At 45.9% G+C, this 25,470-nt stretch overlaps 2 protein-coding genes and 1 long non-coding RNA gene across 4 annotated transcripts in view; 2 read left to right on the top strand and 1 right to left on the bottom strand.

Annotated features, from left to right (window-relative positions):
- The first annotated feature begins 1,316 nt into the window (after nt 1–1,316).
- Nucleotides 1,317–2,422, top strand: Gpx1 (glutathione peroxidase 1). The gene is made up of 2 exons (XM_075964617.1): nt 1,317–1,634; nt 1,852–2,422. The coding sequence occupies exons 1-2, from the start codon at nt 1,389–1,391 to the stop codon at nt 2,209–2,211; spliced, it is 606 nt and encodes a 201-aa protein (XP_075820732.1). The 5' UTR covers nt 1,317–1,388; the 3' UTR covers nt 2,212–2,422.
- LOC142845567 (uncharacterized) lies at nt 2,074–10,056 on the bottom strand. The gene is made up of 2 exons (XR_012909953.1): nt 9,038–10,056; nt 2,074–3,551 (listed from the first exon to the last, which is right to left on the bottom strand). It is a non-coding gene; the product is annotated as an uncharacterized LOC142845567 (long non-coding RNA).
- A 69-nt stretch (nt 10,057–10,125) lies between these two features.
- The window catches only part of Usp4 (ubiquitin specific peptidase 4), a 39,403-nt gene continuing 24,058 nt past the window's right edge, over nt 10,126–25,470 (top strand). For both annotated transcript variants that reach the window (XM_075964615.1, XM_075964614.1), the window contains exons 1-6: nt 10,126–10,300; nt 11,909–12,036; nt 16,214–16,344; nt 18,414–18,540; nt 22,793–22,938; nt 23,068–23,129. In XM_075964615.1, the coding sequence (XP_075820730.1) occupies nt 10,200–10,300; nt 11,909–12,036; nt 16,214–16,344; nt 18,414–18,540; nt 22,793–22,938; nt 23,068–23,129 (695 nt within the window). In that variant the 5' untranslated portion in view covers nt 10,126–10,199. The remainder of the gene's footprint in view (nt 10,301–11,908; nt 12,037–16,213; nt 16,345–18,413; nt 18,541–22,792; nt 22,939–23,067; nt 23,130–25,470) is intronic.

Below are 25,470 nucleotides of genomic sequence, written 5' to 3'. Positions count from 1 at the left end.
GGGAAGACTCAGACTCGCTGACCATCTCTCCATGGAGAGGTTCCTTGAGTGGTGCCAGCTCCTCCCACTCCCACACTCCCAAGAATATAAAATGACTATCCTGTACACATGCAAATCTAAAAAGAGGATTGGAATGCCCTGTAGTGAGATGAATGGGGAACCGGGGACTGGATTTTCTTGACTAATACCAAGATGCACTGGGGGCAGAAAAATAGACCACCAGAGGCATTGATATTACAATGCTTTTGTGCAGGTTTCTGAGATGAGCTGGATTGGAACCTGGGACCCTGAATGCCTCTTCTCCACTCTCCAGCTTACCCTTACTAAAACAGCTGCAAGAACTCGGCCTAATAGCCAGTTTGCAGTGGTATTAAAAACACCACACAGCCGGGTGGTGGTGTACACCTTTAATCCCAGCACTCTGGAGGCAGAGGCAGGCTGATCTCTGCGAGTTGGAGACCAGCCTGGTGTACAGAGCTAACTCCAAGACAGCCAAGGTTACACAGAAACACAGTCTCAAACACCACAGAACAGCCATGGCCAAGGACCTTAATTTCTTTAGTCCAGGCACTGGGTAGGCAGAGGCAGGAGTTTATTATTTGGAGGCCAGTCTGGTCTATGGAGTGAGTTCCAGGACAGCCAAAGAGACAGAGAAACCCTGTCTCCAGGCCACTCTTTACCCCTCAAAAAACACTACACAAGCCTTTTAATCTCTGCACTTGGGAGCCAGAAGCAGATGGGTCTCTCTGATCCCAGCCAGTTTTTTGTGTCTTTAAAGCTGTACAGCCTTGGGGTGAGAGATGACTCAGCGGTTAAGAGCACTGACTGCTCTTCCCAGACAGAACTCAAGATTGATTCCCAGCATTCACATGGCAGCTTACAACTGTCTCTAACTCCATGTTCCAACACCCTCACACAAACAGACATCCAGATAAAATAAAAAACAAAACAAAAGCCTTGTACAACCTTATGCCTGGGAGGCTAAAATGGCACAATATAAGGGAGCTGTGTATGAACTGCTTCAGCTGTTACCGACAGCAGCCAGCTTCCGAGGCGGGACCCTAGACTGAGAAACCGCCGAGGAGTCAGCCAGAGCTGGAGGATCCACCAGCCTAGGCGGCTGCCTTCAAACTAGTACTACATTGCCTGGGCTAGACCAGACGCGCCCAAGGCTCCGCCAAGCGCTTCAACCCGGCCGCACCCTCTGGCCTGTCCCTTGCTGGGGGAGGGTAGAGGCCGGATGAGGCGGTACCCAGGAGCCTAGAGCGGGCTGTGGGGCCGGAAAAACGGAGATACCACGTGACCCCAGCATCAACCAGTTAAAGGGAGGTGCTGGGCTCTCAACGCGCTAGTCTGGATTCCGTTTTGAATTCACCAACTCTTGCAGTATGTGTGCAGCTCGGCTCTCCGCGGCGGCGCAGTCCACCGTGTATGCCTTCTCCGCGCGCCCGCTCGCGGGCGGGGAGCCTGTGAGCCTGGGCTCCCTGCGGGGCAAGGTGCTGCTTATTGAGAATGTCGCATCCCTCTGAGGCACAACGACCCGGGACTACACCGAGATGAACGATCTGCAGAGACGCCTCGGGCCCCGTGGCCTGGTGGTGCTCGGTTTCCCGTGCAATCAGTTCGGACATCAGGTGTGCAGGCAGGGTGGGGCGGACGAGGGCCCCAGGCTTCCAGGGGCGGTACAGCTACTCACTTTCCCTCTGGTGCTGGTAGCAGTTGGAATTCAGGCCTGATCTGGGGTTGTGTAAGAAGGGCAACCTCTGGTGACTCATAGGAAACTCCTGATTCGCAGTTAGAAGGTCCATGTTTTCTGAAATCCTAAGCCATAAATGTCTTTGTCTCCCCTAGGAGAATGCCAAGAACGAAGAGATTCTGAATTCCCTCAAGTATATCCGACCTGGTGGGGGGTTCGAACCCAACTTTACATTGTTCGAGAAGTGCGAGGTGAATGGTGAGAAGGCTCATCCGCTCTTTACCTTCCTGCGGGAGTCTTTGCCAGCGCCCAGTGACGAGCCCACTGCGCTCATGACCGACCCCAAGTACATCATTTGGTCTCCGGTGTGCCGCAACGACATTGCCTGGAACTTCGAGAAGTTCCTGGTGGGCCCGGACGGCGTTCCAGTGCGCAGGTACAGCCGCCGCTTTCGCACCATCGACATCGAACCTGACATAGAAGCCCTGCTGTCCCAGCAGCCTAGCGGCTCCTAAGGCGATCCTGGCATCCGGGTTTGGTGATCACTGGCTGCACTCTGGTGGGGAGTTCTTCCATGATGGTGTTTTCTCTAAATTTGCATGGAGAAACACCTGATTTCCAGGGAAATCCCCTCAGATGGGCGCTGGTCTTGTCCATCCCCGCTGTCTTTCTGCCTTAACAAAGGTAATTTTTTTCACCACTAATAAAGTGCTCAATGTCAAAGAACTGTGTGTCTTGTGTCAATGTCACCTTTTGATAACCTAATTGTCAGGGACAAGGAACTTAATCTCCAAGTCTAAACGTCCCTTTTGACTGCATCTCCAACAGGACACAGTCCTTGGTACAGCAGAGCCCTTACTCCAGAACAAGGAAAGGAGTAGGCTAGGGTAACCTCCTGGTGCCTAAGAGTCACTTCTCCTTTCTGAGTTTTGCTGGATTCAGAAATGACCATGTGCCCTCTGTCACATCAAGACTCTAGAACCAGGGTCTGGGGATTTAGCTCAGTGGTAGTGCCTAGCAAGTGAAAGACCCTGGATTCCCGCCTCAGCTCCAGGGAACAGTGGAGGGGAGGGGAGCAGCTTTGAGACCTGCCTGGACTATTTGGTGAGGGGGTGGGGTTGACAAACATGGGGAATTTACACTGTAACTGCTGTAACTGTTTTGTGTGGAGATGTAGTACCTAGCACTGGGGTGCAATTGCACATTTAGGCACAGAATAGGACATATCTTAAAGACCAGTTGCTGCTTGGGTCCCACCCCTTTATTATCTCAAGACACACCTGGAGCTGTTTCTTATCACAACCTCCTGGGGATTCTGCAGTGAATCCAGAGACTTATGGGCAGTATGAAGCAATCTACAGTGTGAGACAGGTTATTGTCATCCTGACATGTGTGCCTAACTGGTGCCTTTAAGGGCCGTCATACACCTGAACCAACTAAATATCTCCCCTGGTTCTAAACAAATGTATGTATGTGTTTAGGCAGGGACTACACCTAAGGCCTCACACATACCACATAATGGTCTTCCCACTTCACCCTATTTCCAGTCCTTTTTGTTGTTTTAACACTGAGTAGCTAAAGCCAGGGTGGTGCCTCATGCCTTTAATCCCAACAATTGGGAGGCAGAGGCAGGCAGATCTCTGTGAGTTCAAGATCAGCCTGATCTACAGAGTGAGTTCCAGGACAGTTAGGACTGTTACACACAAAAACCCTGTCTCCAAAAGTAAAAAAATAAATAGCCAGGCAGTGGTGGCGCACACCTTTAATTCCAGTACTTGAGAGGCGGAGGTCTGTTCTACAAAGTGAGTTCCAAGACAAACAGGACTGTTTCGAGAAATGAAGGAAGGAAGAAAGGCTGTGTAGAAAAAAAAAAAGACTATGAAGCCCAGGGTGACCACCAACTCTCAGAAATTCTGTCTCCTGCGTGCTAAGATACTGACTGCCAACATTCCTTGCTAGCCTCCGGCAAACTCTGGCATTACTGGTGAGAGCCACTGCACCTCATGGTGCAGTTTACTTGTTTCTTTTGGAGACCAGGTCTGTCCTCAAACTCCTGATGGACCCGCCTGCCCATTTCCTGAATCCTGGGATTGTGGACATTTACCACCATGCTTGGATTCCCACATGTAGACACAAAAAAGTGTACACGTACTTTTTTTCTTTAAACAGTTTCATTATGTAGCCCTGCTGGCCTAGGACTCATATAGATCAGGACGGCCTCAGACTCAGATCTGCCTGCTCCTGCCTCCTGAGTGCTGGAATTAAAGGAGACTTTCCAAAGTATTTTTTGTACTTATTAATTTTTGTTTTATGTGCAATGGTGTTTTGGTATATGTGTGTTTGTGTTAAGGTGTGGGAACTCCTGGAACTGCGATTACAGACAGTGGTGAGCAGCCTTGTGGGAGCTGGGAATTGAATGTAGGTTCTCTGAAGAGCAGTCAGTGCTTTTAACTGCTGAGCCACCTCTCCAGCCTTTCAAAAGAATTTTTTAGGACATGTTCTAATGTTCTGAACATGTTTTTAACATGTTCCACAGCACTCCAAAGCTGTTTAACTGGAAAGCCTGCTCTTCTCAGTGATCACCAGTCCAGACTGAAGGAGAGGTTTTCCACTCAACTTTCTCCTTGCCCTTCCGAGACCAGTGTGCTGAAGCATTCTCCTTTCAGATAGGAGCCTAGAACCTTCCAGACTCCAACCTCTTCCCTCGGGCTGGGTGGTGACTCACCCTCCCTCACCCACTGTTGTCCCTCCAGTTCGGGGAAGTTCTACCCGCCTAACATGGCTGGTCCTGGGTGGGAGCACTCTTCCTCAGACACCAGGCCGCAGTCTCTCTCAGAGCAAATGCTTCTAGCTGTCTTCTTCAGAGACACCCAGAATAATGCCCACTACCACTTCAGTATCTTTCCACCCAGTTAAACACCTCCCCTCAACACACACACACAAGCACACCAAACACGCAAAAACATTCCACTCTGTAAATGCCCTTAGCCTTGCCCTGTGCCCACCAAACCTCCTGATTCAGCAGTTCAAACAAGCATTGCACTGAGCTCTTGGAGGACCCTGGCCTCTGGCCAACATGACTGCAGGGCACTGATTGCTCTGGGAACTTGCAGCAGCATTAGGTCATAGACCTTCTGAGAAGCCAATGGGCCCTGTGGTTACTTAACCAGGTTCAAAAACTTCCATTTTAGCAAAGTGCTCTTTTCAACCATTAAAACGACAAATCTGATGAATGAGGCCAGATACTTCTGGCACAATTATAGACTTTGCTCAAATGACTTCCTTCTACCCCAGTGTAGTTCCCCAAACAACAAATCTGTCATTTTTATAAAAATAAAGTTTCTCCCTTCCTGTTGGTTCTGAGGACTTGCCCTACTTCCTTAAAACTACCAGAAGTGGTACAGGAGAAAACATTGAAAAGGGAAGAGGGAAGCTGCCACCCTCTAGTGTAGGTTCTGACCTATGTTGGCAATGGTTTTCTTTTCCCATAAATAACAAGACTAATGGTCATGTTTTGCAATCATAACATTGTCAGAGTCTTTGGTTCTGCCGTCCTTGAGATGGAGCCCAGGACTTGGTGCGTACTGGGCAAGCGCTCTGTCACTGAGCTTGTATACACTGGAATGTGTCCCAGGCCTTCCTTTCCACTCTTTCTGTGTTTGTTCTTTGAGACAGGGTATCATTTCTATAGCATAGGCTAGCCTGGAACCTTCTATATAGCTCAGGATGGATTTGAACTCTTGCCTAGCTTCACAAATAACTGGGAGGGGGCTGGAGAGATGGCTCAGAGGTTAAGAGCATTGCCTGCTCTTCCAAAGGTCCTGAATTCAATTCCCAGCAACCATATGGTGGCTCACAACCATCTGTAATGGGGTCTGGTGCCCTCTTCTGGCCTGCACACAAATAACTGGGATTATGGTCATGCCATTATCATGTTCAGATTCATTTTCCTTGTGCATATGTGTGGTAGTGGGGACCAAACCCAGGGCTTTCAGCATGCTTGGCACTGCCCCAGTGAACCCAGAGCTTTCAGCATGCTTGGCACTGCCCCAGTGAACCCAATCTTCAGCTACTTTTGAGACAGGTGTTAAGTATTTTTCTGCCGACACAATAATCCAAATCAAACCCGATCAGACCGAATTAGGAAAAAGCCCAGGTTTGCCAGGGCAGTGGTGGTGCAGGCCTTTAATCCCAGCACTCCGGAGGCAGAGGTAGGTGGATCTCTTTGATTTCGAGGTCTACAACAGCTAGTTCCAGGACAGGCTCCAAAAACTACACAGAAAACTTGTCTCGAAATTGAAAAAAAAAAAAAAAAAGAGAGCCCAGGTTTAGCGGATGGAAGCACTCCTGGGTGGCCCTCTGGAAACAGGCCGTAGAAAACCGGGAGACCACGAGCTATTGTCTGCAGGTGTTTGCGTGTTCATTCTCTGGGGGCAGTTTAAATAGCCTGTGGGAGTGATCTTGACCCTAACTGGGGAGGGGTCACTGATTGGCTGGCTTTCTCGGAGGTGGAGTTTGAACTGAGGCAACTCCCAAGGGAGGGGGCTTTGACATGGAACTTTCCACCCAACATTTTAAAGTGGATGCGGAGGGTGAGGGGTGGGTGAAGCCCCCAATCAAACAACAGGATCTTAATAAATTGCCCGGGCCAGTCTTTAATTCACTCTGTAATTCAATTTGACCTTGAATTTTTGGTTCTTTCCTGTTGGCTTCCTGAGTATAGGGTATCACAGTCCCAGTTCTAACATTCTCAAAGCACTTTAATTTTATACTTAAAAAGAATTTATTTTTATGTGTAAGAGTGAGATGTGTTTTATTTATGTGTAGAAGTGTTTTGCCCGAATGTATGAGCATGCCTGGGTCCATGGAAATCAGAAGATGTACACATTTCCCAACAACTCTTTTACTGGTCTAGGACAGATGTTAATCAGCTAAAACTCAATATAAAAACAGTTCATCTCTATGAGTTCGAGGCCAGCCTGGTCTACAAGAGCTAGTTCCAGGACAGGCTCCAAAGTCACAGAGAAACCTTGTCTCGAAAAGCCAAAAAAAAAAAAAAGTTATTTTCATCTTCACTGGACAGTTCCACTTCTACCAGCCCCCAAAGCCACAGTGAAGGGTTATCACAGGATCTAAGTCCTGGATGCTTTCTGTGCTGTGAAACACCCTCAGGCATTTCACTTTGCTCCAAACCTGCCAGTGCCATTAGGGCAAACCTCTGGGCCCCGCCAGCTTCCTTTCTGGCTTTCAGTCTCCCTTAAGGTCTTTTAATAGTCAGTGCTGTCTCCTTGGCCTAATCCTTAATCTTTGATGGTGAACTGCACATTTAAGAAAGGTTTCCTCATGCTTCCTTCTAACAGTTTCTTCAGGACCATAATCAAATTCCACTTAAGTCCAAGGCTTCTTTTTCACATTGTCTGGCACTCCTACAGTCTTTGGTTTCCACCCTTTAGTGATTCTTATCACACGCTGTCACCTACGGGAGTGATTTATGAAAGACCTTTTTTTTGTTTCACTAATTTTAATTTTTTTTTTAAGATTTATTTTTAAGCCGGGCAGTGGTGACTTATATCTTTAATCCCAGGATTTAAGAGGCAGAGGCAGGCAGATCTCAGTGAGTTTGAGGCCAGTCTATTATAAAAAATTAGTTCCAGGACAGCCAGAACTGTTACACAGAGAAACCCTATAGGCAGAGAGACTGCTCATTCGTTTCCTAGCCGCTCACACTTGAATAATCACACAGAAATTGTATTAATTACAATAGTGTTTGGCCAATGACAGTAGTGTATTCTTAGCTAGCTCTTACATCTTAAATTAACCCATTTTTATCAATCTGTGTATCATCACAAGGCTGTGGCCTACTGGTGACATTCCTAAGGATCCAGAGTGTCCTTCTCCTTCAGCAGCTACATGGTGTCTCCCTGACTCCGCCTACTTTCTCTCTATACCTCTGTTCAGATTTCCTGCCTGGCTTTGCTCTGATAAGTCATTGGCCAAAAATAGCTTTATTCATTAATCAATAAAAGCATCACATATACAGAAGGCCATCCCACATCAAAACCCTGTCTCTAAAAACAAAGAAAAAAAGATTTTTTTTTTTTTTTTTTTTTTGGTTTTTCGAGACAGGGTTTCTCTGTGGCTTTGGAGCCTGTCCTGGAACTAGCTCTTGTAGACCAGGCTGGTCTCGAACTCCCAGAGATCCGCCTGCCTCTGCCTCCCAAGTGCTGGGATTAAAGGCGTGCGCCACCACCGCCCGGCAAGATTTATTTTTTATTCAAGTGTGTGTCTGTGTGTCCATGTGCACACGTGTGCCACTTTTGTGTAGGTTCCCACGGGGCCCAGGAGGGGACATCAGATCCTTTGGTGCTGTAGTTACAGGCAGTTAGGAGATGCCTGACTTGGGAGTCTGGGTCTTCTGGGAGGGCAAAATATTCTTTATCCTGAGTTATCCTTCCACCCCTTGTTCTGACACAAGGAGTTATCAACAGTACAGGAAAGACAGCCCCAAAACAGGAGGCCTGAGGAGCTCCCTTTCTCTCTGGGAAACTCCCCACTGACATAGGCTAGATCCTTAACCATACCATAGGGAAGAATTTCAAGACAAGCCAGAGTGAAGCCAAGTTAATGAACTTACTAAGAATCAGAGGGGCTGAAGAGATGGCTTCGTGGTTTAGAGTATATAGTTCTTGCAGAGAACCCAAGGATAGTTCCCAGCATCCTATCAGGCAGCTCATAGCTGCCTATAACTCCAGTTCTAGGCCCTAGAATCTAGGGGATGCAGTGCCTTCTGGCCTTGGAGGTGACCTACATGTAGGTGGAACATATAAATTCATGCAGGGGCACACACATACACATAAAAATAAATATATCTTTTTTTTTTAAATCTGTATTATAATAGATTGTACGAAGGTAAGGGAAGCCTGGCGATGGTGGCACATGCCTTTAATCCCAGCACTCAGGAGGCAAGAGAGACAGGCAGACCTCTGTAAGTTCGAGTCCAGCCTGGTCTACAAGAGCTAGTTCCAGGACAGACTCCAAAGCTACAGAGAAACCCTGTCTGGAAAAAACAAAAGAAAAGAAAAGAAAAGAAAAGAAAAGAAAGAAAGGAAGAGAAAGGAAGAAAGGAAGGAACGGGGAGAGAGAGGGCGAGAGGGAGAGAGAGAGGGGGGAGGGAGGGAATTGAGTGGTTCCGTTTGTTTTTTGAGGGCTGCTAGGAACCAAGGGCCTGCTCCTGCTAGTCTATGATTCTACTACTGAGCCCCGCCCCACTCCCAACCCCAAGAACTGTCTTACTTCCCTTATTGTTCAACAACAGGATTTGCCTGAGAAATGGAGACTCACCAGCTTGCCTGACCTCTTCCTTGTTGGAGGCTGTTTCCTCCAGAAGAGCTGGGCTTTTAAAGCTGTGCGGGAGCCATTGGAGAATGGTTTTCAGGACACGCAATCTTTGTTCCAGGAAAAAAAAAATTAAAATGCCTGGACTTCATTCCTTCCTCAGTCGCTATGGATCCTTTGTGGCTGCTATTCCCTTTGACTTGGGGGCTGATGGCATTCAGGTCACTAGGTTGCTTAAGACAACTTTGTTTTTTGAGACAGGATCTGACTATTTCCTTTTTTTTTTTTTGCCAGGTGTGGTGGTTTACACCTTTAATTTCTGGGGGCAGAACTCAGATGGCGATCATCTGAGTTCGAGGCCAGTTCCAGGGCGGCCAGGGTACATGAGACCATTTCTTAAACAAACAAGTTTCACTGTTGTTCGCTGTACGGTGAACTCATGCCACAGTGCCTGTGTCGGGAACAAAGGGCAATTTTAAGGAGCCAGTTCTCTTCTTCACCTTTACACGGGTTCAAGGAATCAAATCTAGTCGTCATGCTTGCACGACGACCCAAGGAGCTGTCTCGCTGGTCCTTATTTGAGACAATTGTTAATGGCTGGACCACACCGGACAGTCCAGATCCCAATGTCCGCCCCTGTTTGAGACTATTGTTAATGGCTGGACCACACCGGACAGTCCAGACCCCAATGTGCCTGTGCACCTGGCTACTGGGGCTGCCGAGGCAGTCAACTCGATCTCGCATTTAGGCGGTCTTGCAGAAAGCGCAACGGCACCGAGTGGAAACAAAACAAAACAAAAATCTAGGGGCAGGCTTCTTGCACCCGGATTGAGCAGCAGGGTAGGCCCGCAGGCCTGGATGGAGCGAGTGCCTGAAGGGTCGAGGGCCGGCCTGTAGTCAGACCTCTCGACGGCGCAGGGCTGCGGGCGTTCTTCCCGAAGAAGCCGCGCAGACACGGGGGAACGTGGTCACCGCCTCTGGGCGTCCAGCCCTCTTCCGTCCGCTCCAGCTGCTGGGTACAGCTCGTGGGGGCGGAGAGAGGAGGCGGAAGCTGACGGCGGCACCGGGCGCGCGCACGTGCGTGCTTACGTGCGTGCGTGGGCGCGGCCCATAGCACGCCGTGCGCTTGGCGGATGTCCGGGCCGGCTGGGCCGGGGCGGCGGACGAGATGGCGGAAGGCCGAGGCAGCCGTGAGCGACCGGATGTGGAGACCCAGAAGACGGAGCTCGGAGCCTTGATGGGGACCACGCTCCAACGTGGGGCGCAGTGGTGAGCGTTCGCTCTGCCCTTCCACCGCGCAGAACCTCAGGCCAGGTGGCTGGCCCCCAGGCCGGGCCCCTCTCCTCAGCTGTAGGTAGAGGCTGGCCGGGGGCGGTGCCTGGAGTCTCAGAAAGAGTGGCTTGACAGCCGCCGCGGATGAAAGAAACCCGAGATCAGCTGGGGCACAGCACTGACAGGACTCGGGGCTGTCCTGGCCCATTCGTATTCCCAAGGATGCTGGGCCGGCGGGGACAGGGGTGTAGAATGTGGGAAAAGGGGAGTGCTCAGGTCGGCGGGAGCGGGAAGGTGGGAGAGCTACTTAAGCACCGAAGACTTGGGCACTTGGGAACTTGACTGCGACCTTTGGGAAAGATGTCCACACCTTACAGACCGCGGTTCCTTAACAATTAAAACCTGGGTAGCAATTTGTGGCTTATGGCGCTCAGTGGGTTGAGAGAAGATCAGAAGTAGATACTTTGTAACTTGTTAACTGCGGAACAGATTCAAGGCCAGAAGCTGAATAAACGTTTAAGAACCCAGATTGTCAGATGTCAGGAACAATTGTGGCAGTAATTAGAGCTAGGAGTGGGAGAGGAGCGGAACTTGAATTCTTGAATCCTGGAGCAAAATAGAAGATCGAAAGTTCCAAGATTTTGCCAGGCATGGTGGCATATGCTTCCCTGTTTTGCAGGGACAGAGGCTGAAGGATTGCTTCAGTTCAGGGCCAGTCTCTTACACAGTGAGCATGAACCCTCCAAAGAAAAAAAAAAAGTCCAGAGTTTAGAAGAGCAGGTTCAGATATGAAGCCTCTTAATAAATGGTTTACTAGAAGGGATAGTACTCACCAACAGTGGAGAAATACCTGGGTGGTGCTACCATGTAGGAGTCAAAAACTAGGGTAGGTTTTTCATTGATTGGGTGTGAGCAATCTGAGGATTGAAGAGTAGATAAATTGTGTGTGTGTAGGGGGTACCTTTCAGGTGTAGTTCTGTGGTGTTTATATTGAGCAGAGAGCGTGTGCACCGCATGTCTGGCTCTTTTGTTTTTTTTTACAGATATGGTCTCTTGTCGTTCAAGTTGACCTCAAACTTATTATGCAGTGGAGACAGACCTTCCAAATGCTGGAATCACAGCTGAGGGCCACCACAGCTAGCTAGTTTCCTTTGGATTTACAGCTGTGGGCCACCACAGCTAGCTAGTTTCCTTTGGATTTACTCCTTTTGTGAATATCTGTTCCAGGCTAGGCCCGCTCTGCCATGTGGGGTGACCTCTCTGTTCCTGATGTTGAGTGTGTCTTTTAGCCAGGTGGTGGTGCACGCCTTTAACCTAGTACTCAGGAGGCAGAGACAGGTGGATCTCTGATTTTGATGCTAGCTTGGTCTTCAGCGTAAGTTCTAGGCCAGTCAGGACTATACAGAGAAACCCTATCTCAATCCTTCCCCCCAAAAAGTGGGATTTTAGTGGAAAATGCTCATTACCTTGGTGAAAAGACCATAAAATGTAAGACTAGACGTCTAGAGAACAAAATTAAAAGAGAGCTACAGGCTGCAGAAACTTAAAACGTTGGCTTTTTTTTTTTTGGTGTATAATTTATATGAAACTATTGTTTCTCTCTAGGTATCTTATTGACAGCCGGTGGTTCAAGCAGTGGAAGAAGTATGTGGGCTTTGATAGCTGGGACATGTACAATGTGGGTGAACACAATCTGTTTCCTGGACCCATTGACAACTCTGGACTCTTCTCAGGTGCAGTATCCTAATTTTTCTAGCTATGTGTTCACACGGGACATAGCCTGAGGTTGTGTGTATCCATACCGTGGACACCATAAACATACAACTCTCATAATGTGAAGAGACAGAAATGCTCGCTTTCATCTGAAGTAGAAGTCTTTGTAGATTATGAGGTAGAAGCACATTTCCTAAGTAACGACTTCTAACAATGAGAGCATGTTTTATGTCTTACTATTTTGTTGCTGTGAAGAAACACTATGACCAAGGCAGCTTATAAAAGGAGTTGTTTAATTGGGGGCTTGCTTACAGTTTCAAAGGATTAGCTCATGATCATCATGGTGGGGGGTGTGGCAGCAGGCAGGTAGGCTTGATGCTGGAGAAGTAGCTGAGAGCTTTATATCCTGATCAGCTGGTCTAGGGAGAGATTGGGCCAGGTGTGGACTTTTGACAAAGCCCATTCCTCAGTGACATATCTCTCCAGCAAGGCCACACCTCCTAATCCTTCCCAAACAGTTCTATCATCTACCATCTGGGGACCAAAGATTCAAACATGAGCCTTTACTAAGCTTTTTCCCCCTTTTACTTTATTGTATGTGTGCACACATGTTTGGTATGTGTGTGTAGGTGAGACACAATGTATGTTAAAGTCAGAAGTCAGCTTTATGTGTGCACACGTGTTTGGTATGTGTGTAGGTGAGACATAGTGAAGTCAGCTTTATGCAGTTGTTTCTCAGGTTGTTAGGATTTTTAAACAAACAAAGCTGAAGACATTTTTCCTGACCACTTGGTAATGTTTTGCCTTTATCTTTATTTATTTATTTTTTGAGACAGTTTTTTTTTTCTTTTTCTGTGTAACAGTAGACCAGCCTGGCCTTGAAGGCCTTGAACTCACTGAGATCTGCCTTTCTCTGCTCCTGAGTGCTGGGATTAAAGGGGTACACCACCAGGCCTTTTTTTTTTCCTTTCCTTTCCTTCTTTCTTTCTTTTTTTTTTTTTTTTTTGATTGACTTTTATTTGTTTGGACTTTTTGTTTGCCTTGGTTTTTGGTTTTATTTTTTGTAGAAAGGGTTTCACTGTGTGTATTCCTGGCTGTCCTGCCCTGGAGCTCCATCTATAGACCAGCCTGGCCTTGAACTCAAAGAGGGCACCTGCCTCTGCCTCCTAAATGCTGAGATCAAATGTGTGTGCTACCTGGCTTTGTTTTTTTTTCCCCTTAAAAAAAAATTGAGCTGCTTCAGCTTACAGCCGAGTTGCACCTTTGTGTGTACTGGGCTGGCTTCACTGGTCTGAGGAGAACAGTGAGTGCTGCCCTCCTTGGAGTGAGTGTTGATAGACAGGCTTAGCGGGGAGTAGCACCCTGAGTGTGTTTCAGATGTCTCTGATGGGTGTAAAATGAATGTTTAACATATTAAATGACATTTACTCTCCATCCCACACAGTAGTGTCCATGTGAACTCTGAATGTTCAATACCAAGACTGTTTAGGTGTTGGGCATGGCCTAGTGGCAGAGTGCTTGGAGGGACATACATGTAACTCTGGGTTTGAGCCATGGCGCTACAAGAAAGTAATCAAATAACTAGGATGTAGATGTTGCTCGGAGGCAAAGTGCTTGCTTGCCTAGAGTGTGTAAGTCTTGGATTCACAGACCAGAAAAAAACTAAGAATCCTGCTGGGTGTGGTATGTTCACCTTTTATCCCAGGCCTTGGGAGGTTAAGGCTGGAGAATTGTTGTAAGTTCAGACTTTATGAGCTGTATCCTGTTTATTTCAGGCTAGCCTGGGCTGCACTGGGAGACCTTATTTCAAAACAGTACACTAATGAGGTACTGTTTTTTGAGGTAATGTTTTTACCCAGTAGGTAAAAACACTTGATCTGTAGATCTCACAACCTGAGTTCAATTCCAGGGACCCACCTAAAGGTGGAAGGAAAGAGCTGACGCCACAGAATTGTCCTCTGACTATGCATTTTGGAATGAGCAACCCTCGCATCCCCCCACAGTAATAATAAATATATATTTTTTAATTTTTGTTTTTTTGAGACAGGTTTCTCTGTAGCTTTGGAGCCTGTCCTAGAAATAGCTCTGTAGACCAGGCTGGCCTCAAATTCACAGAGATCCGCCTGCCTCTGCCTCCTGAGTGCTGGGATTAAAGTTGTGTGCCACCACTGCCTGGCAATAAACAAAATGTAAGCAACCTCCCACTACAGAAAGCAAAGTGTTAACTGAGGGATAGGAATGTAGAACAGCAGCAGATTGTTTGCCAGCCTGCTTGAATCCTTTGTTCATCCCCAATTTCTGAAAATCAACAATAGCAGAAACCCCCAAAACAAGAATATTTAATGACTCAGTAATAGAAACTTAAGTCATCCTGTCTGTGTCTCCTCCCAGCCCCCCCCCCCCCCCCTTTTTTTTTCTGCTCTGCTGGGAATTGAACTGAGGGCTCTGGACATGATTGCTGGGTAAGAACATACCCCCCAGCCCTCAATGCTTCATGTATTTATTATTATAGTAAATGTTTTGTGTGTAGATGATGTCTGAATTCGAGCACTATCAATAGGATTGTTATTGTAAATACTCATAATTAACCATTTTATTGTTTTTTTCTTCTAATTTTTTTGTTTTGTTTTTGAGACAGAGTAGCCCAGGATAGCCTCAGCGTCCTGAGTGCTGTGATGCCTGGTTTTTGGTTTTCTCTTTTGGGGGTGGGGGAGGTACTTTATGCTTGAACTTAGAGCCTTGCTTGTGAGGAAACTGTTCTGCCAATGAACTATTGCCCCAGCCTATGCGTTGGCTTTTATCTTCATCTTTACTAATGATTCCTTTTACTGTTTCTAAACTCTTGTTTAAACCCTGAAATGTTTTATTATTTTCTTTTTTTAAAAAATACTAGTCAGGCTTATAATCAGCCATGTTATGTTTATTGTGGAATCTAGAAGCATATATATAGAAAATGTAAATTAAAGTTTTCTTATTAGACAGGCAGTGATGGCACATGCCTTAATCCCAGCACTTGGGAGACTGAGGCAGGCGAATCTCTGAGTTCGGGTGCAGCCTGATATACTGATCAAGTTCCAGACAGCCAGTACTACAGAAAGAAATCCTGTCTAGAAAAAGCAAAACCAAAACCATTTTTTTCTTATTGAGCTGAAGTCCTTGGGTTTAGCAGCAAGCACTTTGAGCTGTGCCCAGCCTGTTTTCTCTGACCCTGTGATGCTTTCTCCTGTCTGTAATCTTAACACTTGGGAAGTAGAAGCAGGAAGATGAGAAATTGAAGGTCATCCTTGGCTAGATGGAGATGGAGTCACCATGGACTGATTTGGACCCTCTCTCAAAACAGAAACAACAACAAAATGAGAAATGGGTGGTTGGGAGGGAGATCTGGGAGGAATTGGGGAAGGGGAAAGAATATGCCCAGAATATATTGTATGAAAAGTGCAATTTTTCATAAATAAAAATTGTATATTATATAAATTATATCTCAATAAATTTTATTTTAGATTATTTTCCCCCCTTGAGACAGAATCTCACTATGTAGCCTTAGCTGTCCTAGAACTCCTGTGTGGTCCAGGCGGCCCTCAAACTCAAAAAAATCTACCTATCTCTGCCCCCAGTGTGCTGGGATTAAAGGGGTGCATCACCATGTCCACCTTCAATAAATTTCACTTAAAAAGAAAAAAAACGTGGCGCACACCTTTAATCCCAGCACTTGGGAGGCAGAGGCTGGCGGATCTCGGTGAGTTTGAGACCAGCCTGGTCTACAAGAGCTAGTTCCAGGACAGGCTCCAAAACCACAGAGAAACCCTGTCTCGAAAAACCAAAAAAAGAAAAAAAAAAATGAACAAAGATCTTTTGCCTTCTACCCTTCCTATTCTTTTTGAGATGGAATCTGGCTATGCTGCCCTAGCTGGCCTTGAATTTTAGGGCTCTAACCATTCTCAGCTTGAGTAGCTAGAACTACAAGGATGAGTCACAGATTCTAGCTTACTTTCCTTTCTAATTATAGAAGAAATAGAAGTGCCTCATAAAACATGACCAAAGACGAATAAAGAGTGGTCAGGTCTGTTCTGGGTTATGGCCAGTGACAAAATTTTGGAATGTTGTACTTGTTCCTGTTGAATCTTTTTCATGAAATACCTAAGTTTGGAAAATATTCTGGGGAGAAGAAAAATGAGGTATGTGCTAATTTCTTTTCAGATCCTGAAAGTCAGACCTTGAAGGAACACTTAATTGATGAGCTGGACTATGTGTTGGTCCCAACTGAAGCCTGGAATAAATTGCTAAATTGGTACGGCTGTGTGGAAGGCCAGCAGCCCATTGTCAGAAAAGTGAGTACCTGAGTTCTTATAACCTGCTAGGTGTGTGTCTGAGTTCTCCCTGGTACACTGACTTCTGTTGATTTCCTGGGAAGATGAATGTAGTGATTGAAAGCAAGTATCTATACCTTGTTTGTTTTGGATTTTGAGACAGGTTTTTCTGCATAGCCCTTGCTGTCCTGGAACTTGCTTTGTATACCATATTCCCCAAACTCAGATTCTCCTGCCTCTTCCTCCCAAGTGCTAGGATTAAAGACATTACCACTACATCTTGAGACATTTTGTTTCCTGAGACAGGATTTCTGTGTTGCCCAGGCTAGCCTTATCTTGATCATTTCCTGCTTCTGACCTGAGAGACTCTCTGGGTTGTTTCTCGTTCTATCTAGGAAATAAAATGGTTTGTGAGTAACTCAGGATGTTGAAAAGTGGCCTCCAAATATCAGAGCTGTCTGGTAGTTTAGGACGTCCGTTAGTGCTTAGACCACTTTATGGGACTCTTCAGTTGGGCCAAATGAATATAAACTAATATATTGCTGCTCTTTCTTTTTTCTAGTACTGGAAATGGTCCCTAGGGGCGTTATATATGCTAAACAAGTGTTCTAGCACTAAGCTATATCTTCAACCTTCTGTTTTTCCTTGAGTTACCCAACTCACTTGTGGCTCAGGTAGGCCTCGAACAGTGACAGCTGAACCTTTTCTTTGAACCTCCTGGGTACCAAGATTACGAGTGTGAGCCACCATGCTCACCGGATAACTTTGGTGTTTTTTGTTTTTGTTGGGCTACCTTTTTTTTTTTTTTTTTTTTTTAAGACAGGGATTCTCTGTGTAGCCTTGAGGAGAGGTTGAGACAGGGTCCTTTTGTAATAATTCTGGCTGCCCTGGAACTAGCCTCTTTTTTTCTTTTTCTTTTTTTTATTTTTATTTATTTATTTATTTGGTTTTTCGAGACAGGGTTTCTTTGTGGTTTTGGAGCCTGTCCTGGAACTAGCTCTTGTAGACCAGACTGGGATTAAAGGCGTGCGCCACCACCGCCCGGCTTTTCTTTTTTTCTAAAGACAGGGTTTCTGTGTGGCCTTGACTGTCTCTGTTAGACCAGGCTGGCCTCGAACTCACAGAGATCCTCCTGCCTCTGCCTCCCAAGTGCTGGGATTTAAAGACGTGCTACTACCACCTGACCTCTAATAACTCTTCTAATACCATTTCTCCTCTGCCCATGAGGCTGACTGTACTGCTGAGTAGTCAGAAAGTAGGTGTTTGTCCCAGAACAAGGAAGATACATTCTGAGACAGAGCATGGTTTAGTGCCTTTGGTGGACAGAACTCATGAGACCACTACCTTGTCTCTCAGGTATTTGCTTTTCTTTTTTTTCTTTCTTTTTTCTGTTTTTGTTTGTTTCTTGTTTTTTGATTTTTTTTTTTTGTTGTTGTTGTTTCAACAGAGTTTCTCTGTGTAGCAACTCTGGCTGTCCAGAACCCGGTTTGTAGACCAGGCTGGCCTGGGAACTCAAAAGATCCTCCTGCCTCTGCCTCTCTAGTTCTGGGATTAAAGGTGTGCGACACTGCCATTGCCATCACTCTGCTCCCCCTCTCCCCAAGGTTTTACCTATATTTTATAGCTTTTTACTTTGACAAACTCTACAAGGGCCAAAATTGATCTCGGAGACCTGCATATAGGCGTGGTGTTGTACCCTGGCAGATCTCTGGTTCCATGAAGGTGTACTTGGTTCTCATTATAGGGTGTGGGGGGCTTGTAACTCCAGGGATATATGCTGATGAATTAATTCTGTGCTTTCTAAAAATGAGTAAAAATTTGTACTCCTTAGACCAGACGTGGTGATGAATGCCTTTAATTCTAGCTCTTAGAAGGCAGAGGCAGGCAGATTTTTGTGAGTTTTAGGCCAGCCTGGTCTCCATAGTGAGTTCCAAGCCAGCCAAGGCTACATTTGAATCAGAAACAAAGAATTTCTGAAGAAAACTTTTTTGAGAGGTTTTAGTTTTTTGCTGCTGCTGCTGAGGCATATCGTTTCCAAGAATGCCCAGGTGTCCAGCCATGGCTCAGTCACCCCTGCCTCTTGTTCACAGGTTGTGGAGCATGGCCTGTTTGTCAAGCACTGCAAAGTGGAGGTGTATTTGCTGGAACTGAAGCTCTGTGAGAACAGTGACCCCACCAATGTGCTAAGTTGCCATTTTAGCAAAGCAGACACCATTGGTAAGCAGCTGGCCAGGGTTCTGGGTACCTGGTGAGAGAATGCAGGGTATTGTAATTGATGGAAGGGGAGCTGGGGTGCTCTCTCAACACTTGTTACCAAGCTGTGGTTGTCGGTCCTGACTTGGAAGTTTTCTCCTGAGAGAATTGTTATGAAGAACCAGACCTGGGAAGTGTGCTCTTTAGAATGGGACTTGGGCATCCAGATGGTCAGAAGAATAGTTCAAGCAGACTTGAACTCAGTATATGGCCACGGATAACCTTGTATTCCTGATCCTCCTGTCTCCACTTCCTGCGTGTCTGGTTTATATAAACGATTCTAAGGGTCATACATGTGGTACATGTATGCTAGGCAATCCTATCAGCTAAGCCACATCACCAGCCCAAATTCTTTAAGTTTTTTGGGACACAAACCTGTATGTGTACAGTAAAAACACTGCATTTCATTACATAGAGTAGTCCCGAGTCTGAGCTATGTTGTTTCAGACAGTATTGGTCTGATGCAGCGTGGTCTGATGGCATGTGTAAGGCAGAGCATGCGTGTTGTGTGTTTAGAAGTAAGGCTGCAGTAGTGTGGCACCAAAAGTACTTCAGGTTCTTTACAGATGTGATTTTCTTGCCCTTGAGATAGGGTCTCGTGTAAAATGAGTTGGTCTCATCTCTTCTGACACAGTCTAGCCTTGAGTTCCTGGTCCTTCTGCCTCTACTTCCCAAGTGCTCACCACTACACTCAGCTCTCTTTGGGTGTTAGATTCTGAGTTAATTTTGGTTGTTACATGTTCAGAAACCTTTTAGCATTGCTACTTTTATGTTTTTTTTTTTCTGAAGGCTTGTGTGTGTCTATATGTATTTGAGAGCAAGTTTATTATGTGCTCTGGTTGTCTTGGAACTCATTATGTAAACCAGGCTGGCCTCAAACTCAGAGCTTCACCTGCTTCTGCCTCCTGAATTTTGTAATTAAAGGCATGTGCCACCACACCCAGCTTATTGTCACCTCCCCATTCCCTATACATTCAGTTACATGATCTCATATGGAGGTCTTATTGTCCCATTGTCTGTCCCCCTCTAGCCCCTATCCCCCACCCCTTGCATTCCCCACACATTGTTACATGATCTCACAGAAGTTTTAAAAGCTGTGCTGTACAAGACCAAGTCTGATTTATACTCATATTTTTTTGGCTTGTTTGTTTTGTTTTTTTGAGACAGTTTCTCTGTGTAGCTTTGAAACCTGTCTTGGAACTCACACGTAGACTAGGCTGGCCTTGAACTCACAGAGATCCTCTCTCTCTACCTCCTGAGTGCTGAGATTAAAGGCCTGCGCCACCACTGCCTGGTGATTCATACTCACTTGTCTTCTCTAAAAAGGATGAAGGAATGTAAGTAGAGTCAGAGAAGTTAAAGAGTAACTTACCAGAAATCTCAGCCAGGATCTAAGGGGTAGCTCAGTGTCAGTTACTTGTATAAGGACCTCACACAACCTCAAATCCCAAATGAAAATAAAGATAGAACACCCTCTATTATTTGAGCTGGGCATAGTAGCTAACATCTGTAGTCCTAGCAGGTGGAATGCAGAGACTTGAGGATCTGCCAAGAGTTTGAGACCCTGTTTCAGAGAACTAAACCCAAACAAGGCTCCGGAGGTGGCTCTATAGGTGTGTTCCTTCTGTGCAGGCGTGAGGAGCTGAGCTCATCTCCCTAGTACCTACATAAGGGACCCAGATGTGGTATATACCTTTGACCTCAGCACTTGGGTAGTTAAGACAACAACCAGCAACCCCAGGTAAATCAAATCTTTAGGTTCAGAGGGAGACCCTGTCTCAAAAAATAAAAGGTGGAAAGATACCTAAAGACAATCTCTGGCTCCCACATGCACACATACCCACACTAACAAGTACATACCCTCACAAAGAAAAACAGTGACTGGAGAGATGGCTCAGCAGTTAAGAGCACCAGTGTTCTTCCAGAGGACCTATATTTAATTTCTAGCATCCACAGGGCAGTTCACAACTGTTTTAGTTAGTGTTTGGTTCCTTTGAAGAGGCCATGACCAAGGCAGCTCTTATCAAAGAAAACATTTAATTGGGGACTTGCTTGCAGTTTGAGAGCGTTAGTCCATGGTTATCATGACAGAAAGGAGGCAAGCATGGTGCTGAGGCAGAGAGAGAGGGAGAGAGAGGGAGTGCAAGAGAGCACACCGCTGGGCCTAGCATGGGCTTTGGAAACCTCCCAGTGGTACACCTTCTCCACCAGGGCCACACTGCCTAATCCTTTCCAAATAGTTCCCCTAATACATATGAGCCGTGGGGGCCGTACTCATTCAAACTACAGCTCTTCTGAACTTTAATTCCACACATCCACACTATCTTCTGGCCTCCTGAGGGTATAGACACACATGATGTACAGATGTACATGCAGGCAAAAAAAAATCCATACACATAAAAATTAAGAAAACAAAACTTCCACATTCTCGGGGGAAAAATGACAGGTGTTTTTTCTTTTCTTTTTTTGTTTTGTTTTGTTTTTCTGGTGTAGCTGTGCATCACTCTCAGGACCTCTTACTAAGCTAAGCAAGCACTCTGCCACTGAACCACATCCACAGTCTACTTGAACTAAGCCCCCTTTCTTTTAGATGGAGTTTTGCTGTGTAGCTCAGATGGCCTCAGACTCTTGGCCCTCTGCATCAGTGTCTCAGTTGCTAAATTATAGGTGATATCACCATACCTGGCTAAGAGCTAAGGTTTTTTTTCTAAAATTTTAGTTAAAAATTAAATCACTTTCCTTCCCTTCCCTCTTTCCTCCAGCCCTTCCTGTGTTCCTCAAATCTCTCCCATGGCCTCCCCCACTCCCTCTAAAATTGGTGGCCAGATGAACTCAGGTCGCATTTCATGTGTGTGTGTGTGTGTGTGTGTGTGTGTATCTAACAATAATGACCATAGAGCTAGCTTTTTTTCTCTCTCTCTTTCTTTCTTTCTTTCTTTCTTTCTTTCTTTCTTTCTTTCTTTCCTTTTTTGGTGGGTGGGGGGTTAATTTCAAGACAGGGTTTCTTTGTGTTGCACTTGCTTTCCTGGAATTCACTCTTTAGACCAGGTTGGCAGTGATCTCAGGTTCACCTGCCTCTGTTTCCCAAGTGCTGAGATGAAAGGTGTTCACCACCACTGCCTGGCTTTTTCCTTTTTTTTTTTTTGGTTTTTCGAGACAGGGTTTCTCTGTGGCTTTGGAGCCTGTCCTGGAACTAGCTCTGTAGACCAGGCTGGTCTTGAACTCACAGAGATCCACCTGCCTCTGCCTCCCGAGTGCTGGGATTAAAGACGTGCGCCACCATCGCCGGGCTTGCCTGGCTTTTTCTTTTTTTTTTTTTTTCTTTTTTAAAGATTTATTTATTATGTATACAACTTTCTGCCTCTACACGCCAGAGAAGGGCGCCAGATCTCTTTACAGATGGTTTGGAGCCACCATGTGGTTGCTGGGAATTGAACTCAGGACCTCTGGAAGAGCAGACAGTGCTCTTAACCACTGAGCCATCTCCCCAGCCCCTGGCTTTTTCTTGATTTGTTTGTCTGTTCGGTTTTTAAGACAGGATTTCCCAGGCTGTCCTGGAACTCCCTACTTAGACCAGGCTGACCTTGAACCCAGAGGTTCTCCTGTCTTTGCCCCTCAAGTGCTAGGATGATGTGTGCACTATTATCATCCAGCTTTTAGTTTTCTAATTTTTTATGTTGCCTTTCTTTTTTTCCTTTTCTTCTCTTCCTTGTCTTTTTTTGTTTTGCTTTGTTTTTGTTTTTCAAGACAGGGTTTCACTGTGGTTTTTGGAGCCTGTCCTGGAACTAGCTCTTGTAGACCAGGCTGGTCTCGAACTCACAGAGATCCGCCTGCCTCTGCCTCCCAAGTGCTGGGATTAAAGGCGTGCGCCACCACCGTTCGGCCTTTGTTTTGCTTTGTTTTTGTTCTTTTGAGGACTATAGCTCATGCTGACCTAAGACTTTCTAGTAGCTTTGAACTTGTTGGAGCCCTCCACCTCAGTCTCCCGAGTGCTGGGATTAACAGGCAAAAGCCACCACACCCAAGTGAGCTTCTTCTTACAGTGAGGCCTTTGAAAGGTGATTGGCCTTAGGAGTATAAACAAGTTAAGGTCTGTGAACATACTTGCTCCTGATCTTCCATTAATATTTGAGAAGGAAGAAGCGCAGAGATTCGTTTGCCTTGGCTGTCTTTATCTCTGGAGACAGCCCTGAATTATGTTTTTGCCTGTTCCTAGCAACCATCGAGAAGGAGATGAGGAAGCTATTCAACATCCCTGCAGAGCGTGAAACTCGGCTTTGGAACAAATACATGAGCAACACCTACGAGCAGTTGAGCAAGCTAGACAACACTATCCAGGATGCTGGGCTGTACCAGGGTCAGGTAGGAGGGCCCAGGCCATGCTCAGACAGGCAGCTCTGACCAGGATGTATGTCAAGAAGTCTTCTGGAGTAAGCATGTCAGAAGTGGGGTGTGTTGCACTATGCTCATTTGGTTTCCCCTTTCACTCAGGTGCTAGTAATTGAGCCCCAAAATGAAGATGGCACATGGCCCAGGCAGACCCCGCAGTCAAAGTAAGTGAACCTTCTCTCCCATGTATCTTGGGCCTACAGGTGCAGAGAAAGGGGAAGAGGAAGAGAGTTATTCTAAATTAGATGGAAAAATCAAGTTTCTCATCCAAATTGCATAGCGTTTGAAGCACCAGCCTTTGGAAAGTAGCTTGCTTCGTAGTGTAAGACCTGTCAGGGTCTTAACATGGATGGAAGAGGAGGAAGAAGAGAAGTTCAGAGCTAATATGGCACTTGCCAAAAGTGACTTTGTTTCTGTTAAGCTCCTTTACTTTTCTTCTTGTAGTTTAGAGGCTTTGAAAGGAAGAGGGGGATTAGGATGAGGTCTTGTATGACTTAAAGGAGATGGCTTGCTGCCACTCACCTCTGCTCTGTGGCCTGCTCAGCTACTAGATTTGGATTCCAAGCACAGTTACCTCAGGAGATACCTGTGACTTGTGGAATTGTGTACAGGCTTAGAAGGTTGCAGAAAAAAGTGATGGCTCTTCTTTATGATGTTGTACTGTTTCCTCACCTGATGACAAAGATAGATCCAGGTGTGGTGGCATATTCCTGCAATCCCAGCCTGTGAGAACATTTGGTGGAGGTAGGAGGAGGAGTTCAGGGTCATTGTCTGGTACATAGTGAGTTCTAGGCTAGTGTGGTCTGTAGGAAATCATGCCTACAAAAATAAACAAAAAGCCTGTGGCTGTGGTGATGGCTCAGCAAGAAAATTGCTTGCCATGTAGGCATGAAGACTAGAGCTCACATTCCCAGAACTCAACTGTCTTGGGTGGGTGTTGTAGCCTGACCATCATCCTAGTACACAGGAAATATGGAGACTGGGAATTTCTGGAGCAAGTTGACTAGCCAGACTAGCCAAAGTGGTGAACTCAGGTCAGTGAGAGACCTTGCCTCAAAATGTAAGGCGAAGAGCAATCAACCTCAGCTTCCACATATATGAAAACACACATTCACATTTCCCATGCATACACCTTTCACACACATACACATCATATATATGTATGCAAAAAAAACCTTGAAAAAATAGAATACCCTTTTTGCCACAAAATGCCTGTCTCCCTATCATAAGAACTTATGAATATGTTTTGCAGGTGTGATTGAATTAATAATGTTGAAATCGGGAGCCTTTTCAGGTGGACCCAGTGTAATCACAAGGCTCCCTGTAAGTGAAAGGGAGGCTGGAGAGTCAGGGTAGCTTTGCGATCAGAAGCAGAGGCAAGGCAGTGAATGAGCCCAGATGTGAGAAGAATGGAAAGTCTACAAGGACTGTATGTTGGATCCCTTGACTTTTACTCAGAACTCCTTTGGACTTTTTTCCATTGTTATTTATGCATTCATCATTCATTTATTTTGGCTTTTTGAAGCAGGATTTTTCTGTGTAGGACCCCTGGTTGTCCTGGAACTCACTCTGTAGACCAGGCTGGCTTTGAACTCACAGAGAGCCATACCTGCCTCTACCTCTTGAGTACTGGGATTAAAGGTGTGCATCACCACTCCTGACTTAATTATTTACGTGTATGGGCATTTTGCTTGTATGTATGTCTGTATATTATGTGTGCCTGGTGCCTGTGGATGCGGATGCCAGAAAAGGGTGTTGGACTCCCTGGTACTGGAGTTACAGCTGGTTGTGTTTGCAATATGGATACTGGGAACCTGGGTCTTTTGCAGAAGCAACAAGCACTCTTAATCATCTCTCTAGCCCCTCCTAATTTAGACTTTTAACTTCAATAATTGAATGGTAGTGCACAGTTGTGTTATCTTGAAAGCCCCTGAGTTTGTAGAAATTTGTGACAGCAGCAGTAGGGAAGCAAACAGCAAAGATCAGACTAGACAGCTCTTTTTTTTTACCCCCAAGACAAGATTTCTCTGTCTTTGAAGCCGTCCTGGAACTTGCTCTGTAGACCAGGCTGACCTCGAACTCATAGAGATCTGCTTGCCTCTGCCTCCTGAGTGTTGGGACTAAAGGCGTGCATTATCACTGCCCAGATGACAGCTCTCTTCTTAACTAAAAGTGCCACAGAACACAGAAACCAAACCCTAAACCAGGAACCCTCTAGGTTAGCAGTTCTCCACCTCTGGGTCAGCTCCTTCAGCATCAAATGATCCTTTCACAGGGCCACAAGACCTTCGGAAGACACAGAATTTACGTTATAATTCATGACAGCAGCAAAATTAGAGTTACAAAGTAACAATAAAAATAATTTTATGGGTGGAGGTTACCACAACTTGAAGAACTATATCTCTTTTTGGTGTTTTGTTTTGTTTGTTTGTTTGTTGGTAGGTTTGCTTTGGTGTTTTGAGACAGGGTTTCTCTGTGTAAAAGCCCTGACTGTCCTGGAACTCA

Source organism: Microtus pennsylvanicus, chromosome 3 (genome assembly GCF_037038515.1).
Source record: "Microtus pennsylvanicus isolate mMicPen1 chromosome 3, mMicPen1.hap1, whole genome shotgun sequence".
NCBI classification, from domain to species: Eukaryota; Metazoa; Chordata; class Mammalia; order Rodentia; family Cricetidae; genus Microtus; species Microtus pennsylvanicus.
This window is presented reverse-complemented; position numbering and strand designations above follow the sequence as displayed.